The sequence below is a fragment of the Bison bison genome, unplaced genomic scaffold, assembly GCF_000754665.1.
Source record: "Bison bison bison isolate TAMUID 2011002044 unplaced genomic scaffold, Bison_UMD1.0 scf7180017864037, whole genome shotgun sequence".
Lineage (NCBI taxonomy): Eukaryota > Metazoa > Chordata > Mammalia > Artiodactyla > Bovidae > Bison > Bison bison.
In genome coordinates, this window is record NW_011494609.1 from 11,182,664 (window position 1) to 11,198,515 (window position 15,852).

The following is a 15,852-nucleotide window of genomic DNA, read 5'->3' on the forward strand; positions in this document are numbered from 1 at the left end:
AGGCTTACATGGGACATGCTCGTCTTTCTATAACATTGAAAAATGCGCCATAAAAGGGCAGAGTGAGTGACTAGGGCTATTGGGAGAATGAGTGAAAGGCCAGAAAAGAAAGTAAAAGTGTTAGTTGCTCAGTCATGTCCAACTCTTTGCGACCCCGTGGACGATAGCCCACCAGGCTCCTTGGTCCATGGGATTCTCCAGGCAAGAATACTGGAGTGGGTTGCCATGCCCTCCCCCAGGGTATCTTCCTGACCCAGGGATGAAATCCAGGTCTCCTGCATTGCAGTCAGATTCTTCACTAACTGAGTCACATGGGAAGCCCAGAAGGCCAGACCCTGCCCCCCAAAGATCTGTCTTTTAGATTTGAAGGGCCCTTGAACTGGTATGTTAATTAATAATACAACATGTTTCCCATTTGCTCGTGGGAGGAAACTAGAGCCACAGAGTTTAAGGTAGTAGGTGCCCGTCTATTAAACAGAGTCCATTAGTAGAATCACTCAGTTACCACCTGACCCATATAAGACACAGATCATGTCCCTGGGTTAGAATGAGTTCAAATATAGTTACAGATTGAATGGCTTCATACAATATTTTATTGTGTAAAATAAGGACATTTCTAATAATAGGTCAGTGTTTCCTGAGCAACTACTCTTTAGGATCAAAACTGGAAATAGGAAAATTTGGATTATAGGAAAATACTGCAGCGGTTCCTAATGAACACTGTAAAATCAACTCAGTGCCATTGACCTTGTTTGATTGCTATATGCTACTCAGTGTTTATAAGTAGGTTTGTTTCACTGTATCAACAAGCAACCTAGTTAGATAACGCACCATAACGTGCTTTATGTAAATTTTTTTTAAAAAAGAAAGAAAGAAAATGGGACTCAAGCAGTTTAGCCAACCTATATTCTTCCTTCCTGAGTGCATTACTAATTTTAGAGCCTAACGACCTCCTAAAGTCTAAATTGTCTCCAAGTGCTACATTTTTTTAAAAATCTATAACCTTATCCACAAGTTCAGAAGCCACATTTTGCTTTAAATGATGCCCTGATTTTTTCCTATTGCTAGCTCCTTTGAAGTGCAAGGTTATAGAATAAATCACTGGCAGAGCCCATGATCCCAGCAGTGCCAAATTATAAAAATTTGATTCCAATGTCAAGTAATCAAGGCCGGGGTCACTAAAAGCTTCCCCTCTTAGTATGAGTTTACCCAAGAGGGTGCAAAGTACCCAGCCAGTATGGGTCAACTGGCAGTGCCAAGCCAAAAGCTGCTTCCAACGTTTCAAATAAGCTAAAGATAAAAATCAGTGCCTGACGTAAAATCTGACCTCCTTCCCTTGAACAGAAGCGTATCTATTATTTGAAACATGGTTTCGAATGGATTAATAGTTTAAAGCCGATTAGTTCTGGAAGACTATTCCTAAAGAGAATGTGGCCTTTGGCCATCCACAGGCACAGCTGAAGGGGTGGGCCATGACTGTTATAATATTCCATTTATCTGCTCTGCAAATATCTGAGCTAAATCTCTCCTCATCTGTAAGACCGACACTTAGCTTGAACTCTGATAATCTAAAGGAAGAAAGGTGTGCATCTGGGAGCTCAAAGACACTTGGACTCAAGGTAGACTTGTATAAAGGTAGCCATGATGCATTGAGTCATATGCATGCAAATAGAGTGATGGGTGGGCCCCCCAGAGACGTCACTGCCGAACTAATAAATGTCCCAATTGGGGCTGAGATGGGATCAGAAGTCTGAAGCTGTAGTTCTCAGCTTTGCATTTTCTTCCTTCTTCATTCCTTTCTGTTTTCTTTCTTTTTATCCTTTTGACCTTCATTTCTTAAAAATCATCCTTTCAAAACTTCAAGTGTGTTATGGCAGAACTAAATTTTTAAAAAGGGTTTCTATATCTTACAGTGGGAAAGCCCAGGAACAGAGGGATGGGAACAGAGCCAGGCCAATGACAGCCACGGAGCGAGGATCAGGGCACAGGGGTGGGCAGGGTGCAGGCAGGAGCAGGAGGGAGCCAGGTGGTCTCAACCCAGGGCTTTGCCCTGCCTGTGGGTTCTATTTTGTCCATGTTTGTATTTTCAGTTTTCTGAGATGGCAAGAATATATGGTCTTCTTTTCTGGGTTATGTATTTTATCATGGCTTTGGAATCAGCTTTCATTTGACTAGATGATTGGGGGTCCTTTTTTCAAGCCTATAAAAATGTAAATGGAGGCTTTAGAGCCCTTAAAAAAATAGCTGCTTTATGAGCTCCCTTTCAATTCCACAGAAAAGCAGGGATTTGTTGTTGAGGGAGCTTGCAAGTAAGAGCTTTTGAGAGATGGTAAATCAGGGGAAGGGGCTTCCCAGGTGGCACCCACTAGGTAAAGAACACACCTGCCAATGTAGGAGATATAAGTGATGTGGTTCAATTCCTAGGTTGGGAAGATCCCCTGGAGGAGGGCAGGACAACCCACTCCAGTATTCTTGCCTGGAGAATCCCATGGACAGAGGAACCTGGTGGACTACCGTCCATAGGGTTGCACAGATTTGGACACGACTGAAGCAGTTTAGCATGCACGCAGAGCAGGGGGAAATCTGCTACTCTCAAGTTGGTTTTGTGTTTGGGACACATGTGCATGTGATTGCCCTGGAGAGGTATGAAGCAAAGCAAATCCCATTCACTTAACTAGAACTCCGGAGATGAAAGTGATGATGTGCCTATAAATGAGAGTCCTCTTTTTTAAAGAAACATAAGGGACTTCCCTGGTGGTCCTGTGCTTAAAGACTTCGACTTTCAATGCAGGGGAGGCGGGTTCCATCCCTGATCAGGGAACTAAGACCCCACATCTTGTGGCCAAGAAACCAAAACAAAAAAAGAAGCAATATTTTATTAATAACAAATTCAATAAAGTCTTTAAAAAGGTCCACATCAAAAAAAAATCTTTAAAAAATAAAATAAACAATAGAGCGTGTGCTCAGGACTAACACAGCTGCAGTGCTAGACACCTGTGCTGCCTCGTTGATAAGAACGCCTAACCCGAGTGCAGACCCCTCGGGAGGGATGGTTCACAAAGAACAGGGAACAGGGGAGACCACCCTGTGATGCTTTTACCCAGCTGGGATGCCTCTCCCCGAAAACTGACTGAACCACAATTAATTGACAGAGTGCTAGCATTTTCCATGCTTTCTTCTTCCTTTTTCCATAAGTCTTTATATTGTCTTGCTTTAGTCTCTTAATAGCTGTGCAAATAGGTATGAATAAACTTGACATCTTGACACTGCTGTGTTCTATTTTGCTGACGTGAAAACTGAAGGGAACTTGAAAACCACACATCAGTTAGGTAGGGACTAGCAGGAGAGCTGAGATCACTTTTTTCTACCCAGTCCTTTCTCCATCACACTTCTTCAGTTTTGGAACATCCAGGAAAGAAATAGTCTATCACATCCGTATTAAGCTAGCTTAAAAAGATATGTCAAAGAAACATGGAATTAAACACAGAATCAATAATGACTTTATCATTTTATTTTTCCCCATGAAAGATATTTGGTTTGTTCATTTCTTATCTCTATATTCATTACTACCCAGGCCCCCCTATATTTAAAGAAAAAGGATTCCTTTTTGCTTGCCTATTCTTAACCTACTGCCCTTCTCTCCACTTCTTTTCCCCTCTGAATTCTTGAAAGACTCTTTGACAGTCAACTATATCATGTCTCACAAGCTCCTCTGAATCCTGTCTCACTGCTCCCCCAACCCCTCAAATGAAAATGCTCTCCTAAAGGCAGGGGGTCAGTTACCTTAAGATGCCCAAATTCTCCTCTCAGCTATCATCTTCCAGCCCTCTTTGCACATCCTGAGTGTTACCACATGTAATTTTTTGAAACTGCTTTTTTCCATCATTGAGTATCACGAGGAAAGCCTGGTAATCTGTCTCCATCATCTCCCAGACTGAAAGATGAAGGGAAGAGCACAGAGCCAATGATGGGTATAGAGAAACAGCCAAGGCTTTAGAAAGGTGTCACAAAGTCTAAATCTCAGACTGAGCTGAAATTTGTGGAGGAAAAAAGTGGCAGACAACACAAAAGAGCGTGGAGCTGTGTTGGGAAAGAAGGAAAAGAAGACTTGAGATGATGTTCTCATCTTAACAGATGGCAGGTAGAAGAAGACGGACTCAGCATCTGTTTTACTTTGGTGTGAACCAAGAGAGGTGCTATTAAGACCAGAAAATGTGAAAAAAGAATTATAGAAAAAGAAGGAAGGATGAGGGGGGTTTTGAGAAAGGAAGGGAGGGAGGGATGGCAGGAAGGAAAAGGAAAAAGGATAACTTGGGTTGTTTGAGAAAATCATCAAAGCCCCTGATTATTTTAATTGATTTACTCTTTCAAAACCGACTATGTGCTAGTGATTTGGGGAGGACTGGAGAGGATGCTACCTAAAGTCATCTTCCTAACTCCTTGCGTGTAGATCAGGCAAGCCAGGCTTACAACAAACTATTACACAGGACCCCAGATGATGAGAACCAAACTGCGGGCACCAGTCGATGCAGTGATAATCCCCAAGAGGGACGGTTTCTCTCACTGGAAAGATTAGCCAAGGTGTCGTGTGGTTCCCTCCATTGCTGTCGTTCAGTCACTCAGTCGGGTCTGACTCTTTGGACCCCACAGACTACAGCATGTCAGGCTTCCTGCCCTCCACTCTCTCCCAGAATTTGCTCAAACTCATGTCCATTGAGTCGGTGATGCCATCTAACCATTTCATCCTCTGTCACTGTCTTCTCCTCCTGTCCTCAATCTTTCCCATCTTCAGGGTCTTTTCCAATGAGTCGGCTCTTTGCATCAGGTGGCCAAAGTATTGCAAAGTCCCCCCAAAAAATTTTTTTTAAGATTCTGAACAAAATGTTTTCAGACATAATCCCAAGGACCTTTGTACATCATCTTTGAACAATCAGATTAGAGGTGTTAGGAACTATACTCCATACCCATTTTCAAAAAAACAGTAAGTTCTAGAAACAGTAGATTGAAGTAAATTAGTTTAGGTTATAGGATAGTTTGTGAGCATCAAAGGACATGATAGGGATCAGCCACAGCCTGGACAAATCCTATTTGCACTTTGACAGGGTTGATAAAGAAGAGAGGGCCAGGTTACAGCACTGGGCCGAAATACAGGCGAGCTAAGCTGATTTCTGAGATGGCATAAATCCAGGTGGGAGCTAATGTAGTACAGGATGAAAGGCTAAAACCAAGGAGATAAAATTTAATAGGGATAATTGGAAAGTCTCCAATGTAAGTTGTGAAAAATTCATTTATGTAACATATAATGAGCACTGTGTTCCCAACAGTGGGTAAGAGACTATCAAAAAATTTACCAGTTTCTGCGCTTAGCCTTATTTAATAAAGGACAACAAGAAATCACAGGTCTTCCATAGAAGAGAGTCCCAAGTGGAGAATTGCCTAGAAATTCTGCCGTCTGAGGAGTGATTGAGAAAATTAGAGAATTCAGCCCAGAAAAGAGAACACTGAAGCCAAGCTACCTCAGACATGCCAGCTACCTGGAAATATTCAAATGGCTTCTCAGTGGTTCCAGAAGGTGCCCTTCTTATAGCCAAGGAGAAATTACATCAAGGGATTTCAACACAAGAATAGGAAGGTGTTTTTCATAATGAATTGTATCCTCAGGAAAAGACTGTGTGGCTTTATTATACCAGAGTCTGGAGATAAAGACAAAAGGGCCATTAGAGAGACAGCGTGAAACCAGGAAGTCATGATGCAAAGTGCCAAGACTGAGCTGAACAGATGCAGAGATGCTAGACAGGTACACAGGTCCTCAGAAGCCCAGGAAACCAGAACACCAGCATCACCTGCTGGGTCGGGAGGGTGTACAGAGCAACTCATGTCTGGGGGAAGGGTGGGGGCAAGGGCTTGGAGGAATAAAATCATGGGGGCTCTTGGCAGATAATGCAAGAATAAAAACTCAGAGAGGGTTGGCGGTTCAAAGTAAGAGAGAACCAAGCTAGAAAGACAACTAGGTCCAGCACAGGAGGCTGGTACCCTGAGCTGAGGAGTCCTATTGGCAGGGAGTCTCCTTTGAGAATTTCAGAGCACAGATGTGACCTAGTGAGGGGTGTGACTCAGAGCCATTTCTGCCCTTTCTGCTGTGGGCAAGCTGCTTAGAGGGCTGAGAGTCTGGAGCTGGACAGACCAAAGAGGAAGATGCTGATGAGGAAATGAGAATTGGACTGGGGAGACAGAAAAAAGCTGAAGTCCTAGGGAGACTGATGTGTTGAGTTGGGAGCCCTCAACAGGCATGGAAGCCAGGTCAGTGATGGAGGAGATGTAGGCACTGTCCAGTCAGCAAAGGTATTGTCTTCCCTGGGGCTACTGTTGGCCCCGGCTCATTGTAGCATCCGTCCAGGGCACTCTGGAAGGGATTCAGACATTTATTAGAGGAGGATTTGAAAAGTCTATGATGCTTTTAAGAATCCACGACTCCATGATTTTAAAAATATTCTCTTAATTTGTCCCACATCCCCTTCTTGCCCTTAAAGAGGAGAGTGTCCAGAGTTCTTCCTTTTCTTCTCCCCGCCCCCTGTATGAACAGAAGACCCAGAACCCATCATATCCTTGACATCTCTCCGAACTGCCCCCCGCCCCACAATTTACTTTAATACATTAAAGGACTTGATATGTCTGAAGCCAGGTATCTCAGCCTGCACCCAAATTGCTGTTTCCTTGCTTCCTAAAGGAGCTCAGAATTCCACCACTGGCTCCTTCTGTGCCCTGGAGCATTCTCCCTGTTAGTGTGCACTCTCTTTAAGGTGATATCAGTCTTACTTCCTCTACAACTGACCCAGCCTGAGGCAGTGCCTGCCAGGGTGTGTCCCTTGGTCAGCTGTCATGAGGAATGCAGTCCTCTGTGTGGCCCTAAGGATATGACATGTGTCCACCTCTATAGATAAAGGGCTTCCCTGGTGGCTCAGATGGTAAAGAATCCACCTGCCATGCAGGAGACCGGGGTTCAATCCCTGGGTCAGAAAGATCCCCTGGAGAAGGGAATGGCTACCCACTCCAGTATAAAAAACTTTGAGGATAATGATTTTAAAAGAGTTTATATCAATAGACACTAGTTATGATTACCTGCTCAGCTGCGGCAAATGATTGAATGTATCTGGATCACAGTTTCCTGATTTCTGAAGGAGGGCTCAGATGGGTATAAAGGGGACGTGGGCTGGCAGTCCCAAGTAATCCGGGTTCCTAGCATGTGACCCTAGTCTACTTGGCCCCACCCCCAGGAGACATTCGTGCCTGGTCTCTGATGCCAGCTGTGTCATCCAGACTCTCCACCAGCTTCACACTCCACCAACTCTCAGCTTCCTCAAGGGGGGCTCACAGAAGAAGCGAGTTTCCATGAAGATGATGTTGCTCACAGCTTCAGATGAGTCAGAAGGAGGAAATAGTAGTCAAGATAGACAGAGAAAGGGATCCACTGTAAGTGATGAGCATAGGGAAGGGTAGACCAAAGAAGCTTTGGGTACCGAAGCATGTGGATGAAGCTGCCTACTAATTGTAGACACAGAAATTTTGCTTTGGAGCTTGTCAGTACCAGAGGGACCTCTATCCCCACTGGTTGGAAGCTGTCTTTCCTTGGCACATTGGTAGGAAAAAAAAATCACAGGAGAGAAAGCTGTGGTGATTAGCTTCAGGAATAGAAAAAGAATGATGATGGTGTCAGAACAAGGAACGCAGATCCATCCTGAAGACGTCTGAGTCTGAGTTCCCTTCACATTGTGAGCTGATGTGGAGCGGAATTCCAGCCTCTTTTTAGAGCATTGAACTAGCCAGTGCTTGGTTATTCCATAGAGCTAATTAATCCCAAGCTTCTGGCACCTTATATGTGTGTATATGTATATTTACTTTGCAAGTGTTAAATCATTCAGGAAGGGAAGAAGCTTATCTTGTCTTTGCAGATAAATGTAAATGCAGATAAATGGGAAATTCAATGCTGCTTTGCCTTCTTTGCTTTGCCATATGGATGGGGTGAAGGGAGCTGTTTCACTTCCCAGACTGCACCCATCTGTGCACAAGCCCGGGGCCTCCTTGTAGGTGGGACTTGGCACCCTGACTTGAAGAGCAGTGCTTTGGTTCACAGGATGACTGCCTGTGTGTGGCTATTCCTGTGACTGTCCATCCACACCCCCCAGTTACAGCATACTGCTCCCTGACACGAAAGCGACTGCATTCAAGGGTCAGCCCCCAAAACCAAAATGCTCCAACAAATGCATTGCTTCACTCACACTCACAGTCAGCTGAATCCATTCCCAGAAAGTTCCATTCATTGAACATTTAACATCAAAGCTTTTTAAAGAAAATTGAAAGAAAAATATGAAGACCCTTGTGTTCTAAGAAAGGAAACATTCATTTTTTTGTCAGGACAAAAATGTGTAAAAGGAACAAATTATATTTTAAGAGAAATTAGAATTTCAAAATGATGCCATCCAAAAAGTTTTTTTTTTTAATTTACATAATTTTTAGGCAGGATTTCTTTTACCAGGAGTGGTAACCAGGTCTTGGTAAACAGTGTCCTCAGAGGAAAGAAATTTAAAAAGTTTTATTTCTGAGTTTGAAATAAACATCTAGGTTTCCAGACATAGTGATATGCAGTGTATATAATTATTTGATCAATGAAACAGATGCATAGCTCTCTAATAATGACTTTTTTAAGAGATCATAAGCTTTTTCATTTTGATAACAAAAAGATTGGAATTTGTACTATATAATGAATTACTTTCAAGATGTTCATTTTCTGACTTCTGAAAATAAAAATGGTTTTTGAAAAGTGACAAGTGAATAGGTTATAATAAAACCTTTATCATGTATCTGAGAATTTTTGTGGCTATTTATATGTGCCTCATTTGGAAGAAATAAGGAATCCATAAAAGTTTCAGTTATTAGTAGTGATCTCAATATACTATTACATTTAAAAATGGCTATTGTTATCTGATTCTGTAGAATATTTGTCAGAAATGCTTAAGTGAATGTTAGTGAGTTGTTTATCTTGTACTAATATTAGCTTTCTTTCCCCAGATGCAAAGAGTTTAGCTGAAATGCTCATGAGGTAAGAAAAAGATCTAGTGTCCTAAATATCATGTTTAAAAGAGCAATTTCCAACTTGTTTTGATGATTTCTTTTCATTTAATGACTGTCTCGATAATCCATTTTCTATCTGACGTATAGTTTTCATTCTAGGAAACTAAATAGCCATGTAATGCCTAGTTGGAGTAGATACCAAGTAATGCGCTGTTATGCACACTGTAGGTAGTCGTCTTATTGGCTGCTGCTGCTGCTGATAGACTCAACCAAAAGAATATTTCCCATTAACCTGAGAATAAGGAGACACATTATAAGTATCAATAAGAAGCTTTGGTTTTGCTTCCACCAAATATGCCACCTTAAGGTCAAGCCTTCTTCCTAATGTTAGCCAGGTGAGAAGGAATCCACAAAAGGAAATGGGTTCAAATTGATGGGCTGATCAATAAAAACTCTTTGCCCTCACCTCCCATGGCTTCTTCAGCACCCCCTCCACCAGAGCACCCACCAACTTCTACTGCAAATGTCTGTTTAGTCTGGCCTCAGAGGTCACAACCTGTCTCATCACTGAGTTATGAGAAACCAGCACTATAATTGTTCCACTCATAGCTGTTGAATGAATGAACAACTAGGCATAACTGAATAAGAGCGTGTTCGTAACTGTACAAGCCACTCCCATATTTGCACTGTCTATGATAAAAATTTAAACCAAAAGTAACAGGAGGATAATCAGTGTCTAGGAACCAGGTGAGAAGAATGTCAGGGGAATTCTCTGACAGTCCGGTGGTTAGGAGTCAGCACTTTAACTGCCTGGGGCCTGGGTTTGATCCCTGATGAGGAAACTAAGATCCTGTAAGGTACAACCAAAATGAAAAAAGAAAGAAAAACATCAGGGCCCCGATGGTGACTTTGATATTGTCATTCTAGGATGACTAATGTAGAAGATAAAAACAATGGCATATAAGGTCTCTTCCCAGACCCTACCCCACCACAGTTGGCTTTAACTTCCTGCCTTACCCTTCCATATCAAAGTAGTACTTTCTTATCATTCACAAAGAGACGTGTCCATAGCAGTATCCTGAAGACCTAAGACAGAGGTTGAATACCACTGGCCCATGGGTTACGTTTCTCACAGACACCTTTGTTTGCCCATGCTGTGGTTTGAAACAATATGAATTGTTAGTAACAGATAATGAAGGACTCAAGGATGACTCTGAAATCGTTGGTGTTAGCAGTTAGATAAACATTGGTGCTATATGCCGAGATTAGGATGACAGATTTGGTGTATGGACCTTTTTAATGTAGGGCAAAGGAAGGGGATATTGATCAGAATGAAAGGACTTGCATGGATCATGTTGAACTGAGGATGCTTTTTAAGCTTCCAGTGAAGCTGGTAGCACCAATCTGGAGCTCAGAGTAGAGCTCAGAGATTCAAATGGCCTGTAAAATATCTCCTTCATCTGTCTAATCCTATCACACTAGATCAAACTTGCATGAGAAAATTATGAAAAGCTGTATGAAGTGTCTTGGGCCCAAGCTTTTGTGCAAGCCCATCCTTGTTGGCTAGTGGTCACAGGGAAGGCTGCCAGACACACGTGCACTTGTGTTGAGCAAATCTGACAAAACATCTGGAAAACAAGCCAGAGTCATTTGATTTATAAAAATTATCTAATACAGTAAGTTATAATGCAGCCTTACAAATATGAAATTGTTGATGACATTTAAAAATCAAGACATTTCACACAAAACTATGGCTTTCTGGCTTCTCTTGGAAGTGCTCTGACCACACTAGACACAGCCTCAATGACCATGGCTGTCTACACCTGCCTTTGATGGCTTTAGAGTGGGTGTGATCTGCTCAGCCCAGGGGCCCGTCCCTGTCTGCAGCCCAGTCCGCCTCAGTGATCTGTGCCCTAGCCTGGTGCTTGCAGCTGTGTGTCCTCCCAGATAGCTTCTGGCCACTTCCTTCGTCATCTCCTAGACCCTCAACCTTGCCCAAAGCCCATGTCCCTGGAGGGAGGTCTGCATTTCCTGACAAGTGCAACATTTCTTCCATTAGTGTGATGTGGAGTTAGCTTCTCTGCTGTGTTCTCTCCCTCATGAATTCCAGGTAAGACGTCAGAAAGCATCTTCTTCCTTCTTTGTTAATAGGGGCAATTACCATGGCAGAAAGACCACCTATTGATAAGAACAGGAATCAGTAATGATATTAGCAGGTGACAGTTGCCAACATGAAATTAGGAACATTAAAACTAGTAATTACTCCCACTTAAGATATTTAAGGTAGTTTTCTCCCAAAGGATGAAAATGATTGAAAAGGAGGAGAATTTCCAAGATCCTCACATAGGTGGATTTTTATGGGATTAATTTAGAAGTAAAAGCAATGAGGGAGGGGATATATATATATATATATATAAAATTATGACTGATTTGTGTTGTTCACAGCAGAAACCAACACAACATTGTAAAGCAATTATCCCCCAATTAAAAAAAAAAAAAAGTTCAATAATAAATGATTGAACCAGAGGACCAGAATATATATCTTTCATCATGGCTCATCTCTGGGGAAAAAGAAATGAAAAAACAGTCAATCATTCTAGGCCAAGTGCCTGTACCCAGAACGTATTTATATTTTATGTCGATGTATCACAGCCTATCTGATTTTTCTCGGACAATAGTTATTGAAACACATGTTTATGAATTAAATGGAAATAATAAATTGGTTGATAAATCAAAGAAAGCAATTCTTTTATTCTTGAAGGGTCAGTTTAACCTAAGGTTGGCAGGTTAACAGGTCAAGCAACAAAAGACCTTGTCCCCTGTCTGGTCAGGTTAGGGCCAGCCACGTTCCAAATGTGGCCCTGGAAGTCTAGGAATGTCAGATCCATTGGCACAGAGAAGCCTGTAGAATCGCTGTCCCCTATCTTCACCACTTCTTTCTCTCAGAAGGTGAGGACTGAGCAGCCTGGGACATAGAATCACAGACCTAAGTTCTAGATGCTGCCACTGGCTGGTTTTGTGATCTGGAGGGCATCCTTTTCTCTCTCTGTGCCCTGCTTCTCTCATCTAGAAACAACTGCTGGAAATAGTTCCCAGCTGTATCATCCTGTGATCTAGGTGAATGCAACATTCACCGTCCATTCACACTCCTTAAGGAAGGATCTACAGATTTCAGTGACATTGGCTGTCCCAGAGCCAGACAGGCAGGTGCAACCGCACGACAAACACAGACAAGCTGGACCCCACTCTGGGGGAACCCCTGCCCCACCTGCTGCCACCTGCCATTGCTGGTTCCCACGCCTCTGGATCTTCCTCCATGTCACCCAAGCAAGTCACCTGGTAGAGGAGAGAGAAGGGGGACGTCACCCACCGTGCACAGATAGAAAGTGTTTTCCTTCTCTAGGATGAGGCAAGAAAAATGTTTTTCAAGCATACCAGCTTTCTCAAAGGTGAGACTGGGTTGCCTTAAGGCACTAAGTAACACGTAGTTAGTGTCCAGAGACCAGTATTAATAAGAAAGCTAGTTGTGAGTAGTGAAGTAGAAGAGGTACTGAAGAGAAGTGAACTCAGATTGAGAGTTCAAGTTAGTTTAGTTTTTTTATGTTTATATGTTTATTTGTTGTCGTTCAGTCACTAAGTCATGTCTGACTCTTTGAAACCCCATAAACTGCAGCACGCTAGGCTCCCATGTCCTTCACTCTCTCCTGAAGTTTACTCAAACTCATGTCCATTGAGTTGGTGATGCAATGTCACCATCTTATCCTCTGCTGCCCCCTTCTCCTCCTGCCCTCAGTCTTTCCCAGCATCAGGGTCTTTTCCAATGAGTTGGCTCTTCACATCAGGTTGCCAAAGTATTGGAGCTTCAGCTTCAGCAACAGTGAAAATGCTCACCCAGCTATTACAATGAGATATATCCTGATATCTTTACAGTTACTTTATACTTATGGAATGCTCCATATCAAATTTTTGGGAGGAAAGGAGATGCTATGCAAACATTGTCATTAGTTTTTTTTCCCCCCCAAAGCTTAAGGAAATATTGACTTTATGAAGTTGTAGCCATTGCACATAATTTATTGGCTGAGCCCAGAAATACCATCCACCAGGAACCAGCCTCAGCCCTCTGTCACTTTAATCAGACAGCCAGATGGCAAATGGATGGCAGATGATTATATTTCAATAATAACTAGCTAATATATTTAGCATGATCCCATATCATATAAAAGAGGCAATTTTGCTTCCACCGTAAAAACATTCAGATCTTTTTTCAGATTACAAATGAAGTTTCCTTAATTAGCTTTTTTTAAAAAAAGGTTTGCTGCTATTCTAATGACCAATTGTTATAGCTTAGGGAAATCAACCTTCGTGTAACAATAGATCATAGAATATGGCAGCACAGATTAAGATAAAGAAGCAACTTGCTTGAGATCTAATAACCTTTTTAGATTGAGGAGGATGTTATTGACTCTAAAGTACAGGCTTCTGGAGGTATGACTCAGCTCCCATTGTGTCCAAGCATTATTCATTCAACAACCTTCAACAAATATTAATTGAGCACCTACTTCAGTCACTTACTGTCCCAAGTTTCAGGGCTATACAGGGGACAGAAGAGATGAAAATACCCTTTAGGAAGCTGATAGTCCATTGGCAGAGACACATTATAAATAACTCATTCAAACACCTGCTAGAAAGTTGTAAGTGCTGAGGAGACAAAATTAAGTGGAGAATGGGGAGTTCCCACAGTGGGGCCAGCTGGCTTCTCTGAAAAGAGGGACAGAGAGGGGAACTACATGCCTTTGGGCCGGGGGAGTGTGACCCAGCAAAGGAAACAGCAAGTGCAAAGGGAGGAGGGACAATTAGACTTTGAATCTTAAGGTTTATGGGGTCATTTTCCCACCTTCCTGCCGCAGGGCTTGGCAGCTTAGTCTTGCGGTGAAGGGGCATTCACCTCCAGCTTTGACTGTCCGTATTCACAAAGTTCAGTCATATTCTCAGTCCTTGTGCCAATCACACTGGAGCACAGCAGTGATGTCACTGGCTTCCTGTGTCAAGCAGACCCCTCACTGTTAAGTATAGCTGTGCGGATTCCTAGCTGTTCATTGAGCAGCCGCTGACTGCCTCATCACTATTCATGAGGAGCAGAAGGAACTAGCTCACACTTCTATTTTTGGTGCAAGGACAAGCTCTGGTCCCTCATGAAGTTTCGAAACAGATCTCAGATATTCACAGAGGAGGAGTTCCCCATATGTTTTTGTGGAAATAGAGCTTATCTGACGTAACCACAGACCCCCGAGTTACCAATGCTCTTCATTTTGTACAAGGATCTGAATCTTTGCTTTAAATACACACACAAATAAAGTGAGAACTTGATTAAGTAAATAATTTAAAACCATTTATAGACCATGCAAAAAATTCAGGCCAAAACGTTTGAATTTGGGCTCTGCGTAATTAGCATGGTCTAGCTACATAACCCAGTTACTCATCTGAAGAGAAAAAAAATCTGGTTCAAGATCAAGTCCTAGGAGGTCTGCTGCACCTTTCACAGCGGCTGTTTTCATGGGCTGTTTTGTTTACACCCAAAGGAAGAAAGAGCCATTGTAAAATATTCAGAATATTAACATGGACCTCTGAATAAAAACATGTAAAGGGCTTCTTGAGTGAATTTGACCTTCGGATTATTAACATTCATCAACCACATGGTTCAAGAGTGGATGAGTCCTCATGGTGGAGGAGGAATCTGGGACTCCTGGTGAATGGTTGATTGAAGCTAAAAGCATTTGAGATTTCAGTACAGACGCACCTTTATTGTCCCTATTACATGTAATTAACAGCAGGTGAACCATCAAGAGTGTGCCAAGCACCACAAATCTCTCTCAAAACAGAATTTGGCAGTAAATGAGCTAGATTAGGGAGCTAGATTTAGGGAGCTAGATTATCACATTGATTTAATTATCTGAATGGTTGCTGCTTTCTGGAGGGTATTTCAGAATATATTTTTAAATCTGCTTGATTCTTATAATTCTGTAAAGATTGAACAACCATTTTTCTAATGTGGATTGCTAATTAAAGCTTTTATCGACTTTTTTGTATTTTTGTCCAACATGCAGATTTTTTTTTTTTTACTCTGAGCTGTAACTGAACTTGATTATACCACACAGCTTTACTACCTATTTTCATTTACTTTTAGAAGACAGCTCACTCTAAGAGCAATTTTCTGGTACACAAATTTTGAGATAAATTCTTATAGTAATTGCTTTTTTTCTCTCTCTCTCTTCTAAAATGTAATTGGATTCAGAAAACTAAACTATTGTCAGGAAAGCTAACAAGGTTTATGATTTGTTACTAGAACAACAACAAAAAAAAGTGACTCCATGTAGAAAACAAATTTACTAGTAAAACCCCATCCAGGGAATAACCAGTATACATGTTTTCTCCCTTGCCATCTTTAGAATATTTCATGTCTAACCAATGAAAATGTTGTTGATTTAAGAATGTTTCTGTATGTATATTTGTTTGGTTTTTACACAAGAAATGGGAAATTCCGAAGTAAGTTTCTACTGATAGTTGTAGAACCAACCTCTACTGACAGTTGATATTTTCTGAACTTCACAACTGATTGCTGAAACTTAATATTAATAAATATCATTTGCATGAAGGAGGAAAAAACCATCATGTGCTCCTTTCCCTCCCCTCCCCACCAGCATTCACATAATTAGATAATAAGTCTAGTTGGTGTGCCTAATATAACACTGAACAAATTCATTAATGTACCCCCCCTTATTTTAT

General features: G+C 41.8%; 1 protein-coding gene across 1 annotated transcript in view; it reads left to right on the forward strand.

The window, feature by feature from the left end:
* DSCAM (Down syndrome cell adhesion molecule) overlaps positions 1 to 15,852 on the forward strand; it is an 853,542-nt gene that overhangs the window by 803,074 nt on the left and 34,616 nt on the right. Inside the window, exon 29 of the mRNA XM_010835014.1 lies at positions 9,067 to 9,097. Within this exon, the coding sequence (XP_010833316.1) occupies positions 9,067 to 9,097 (31 nt within the window). The remainder of the gene's footprint in view (positions 1 to 9,066; positions 9,098 to 15,852) is intronic.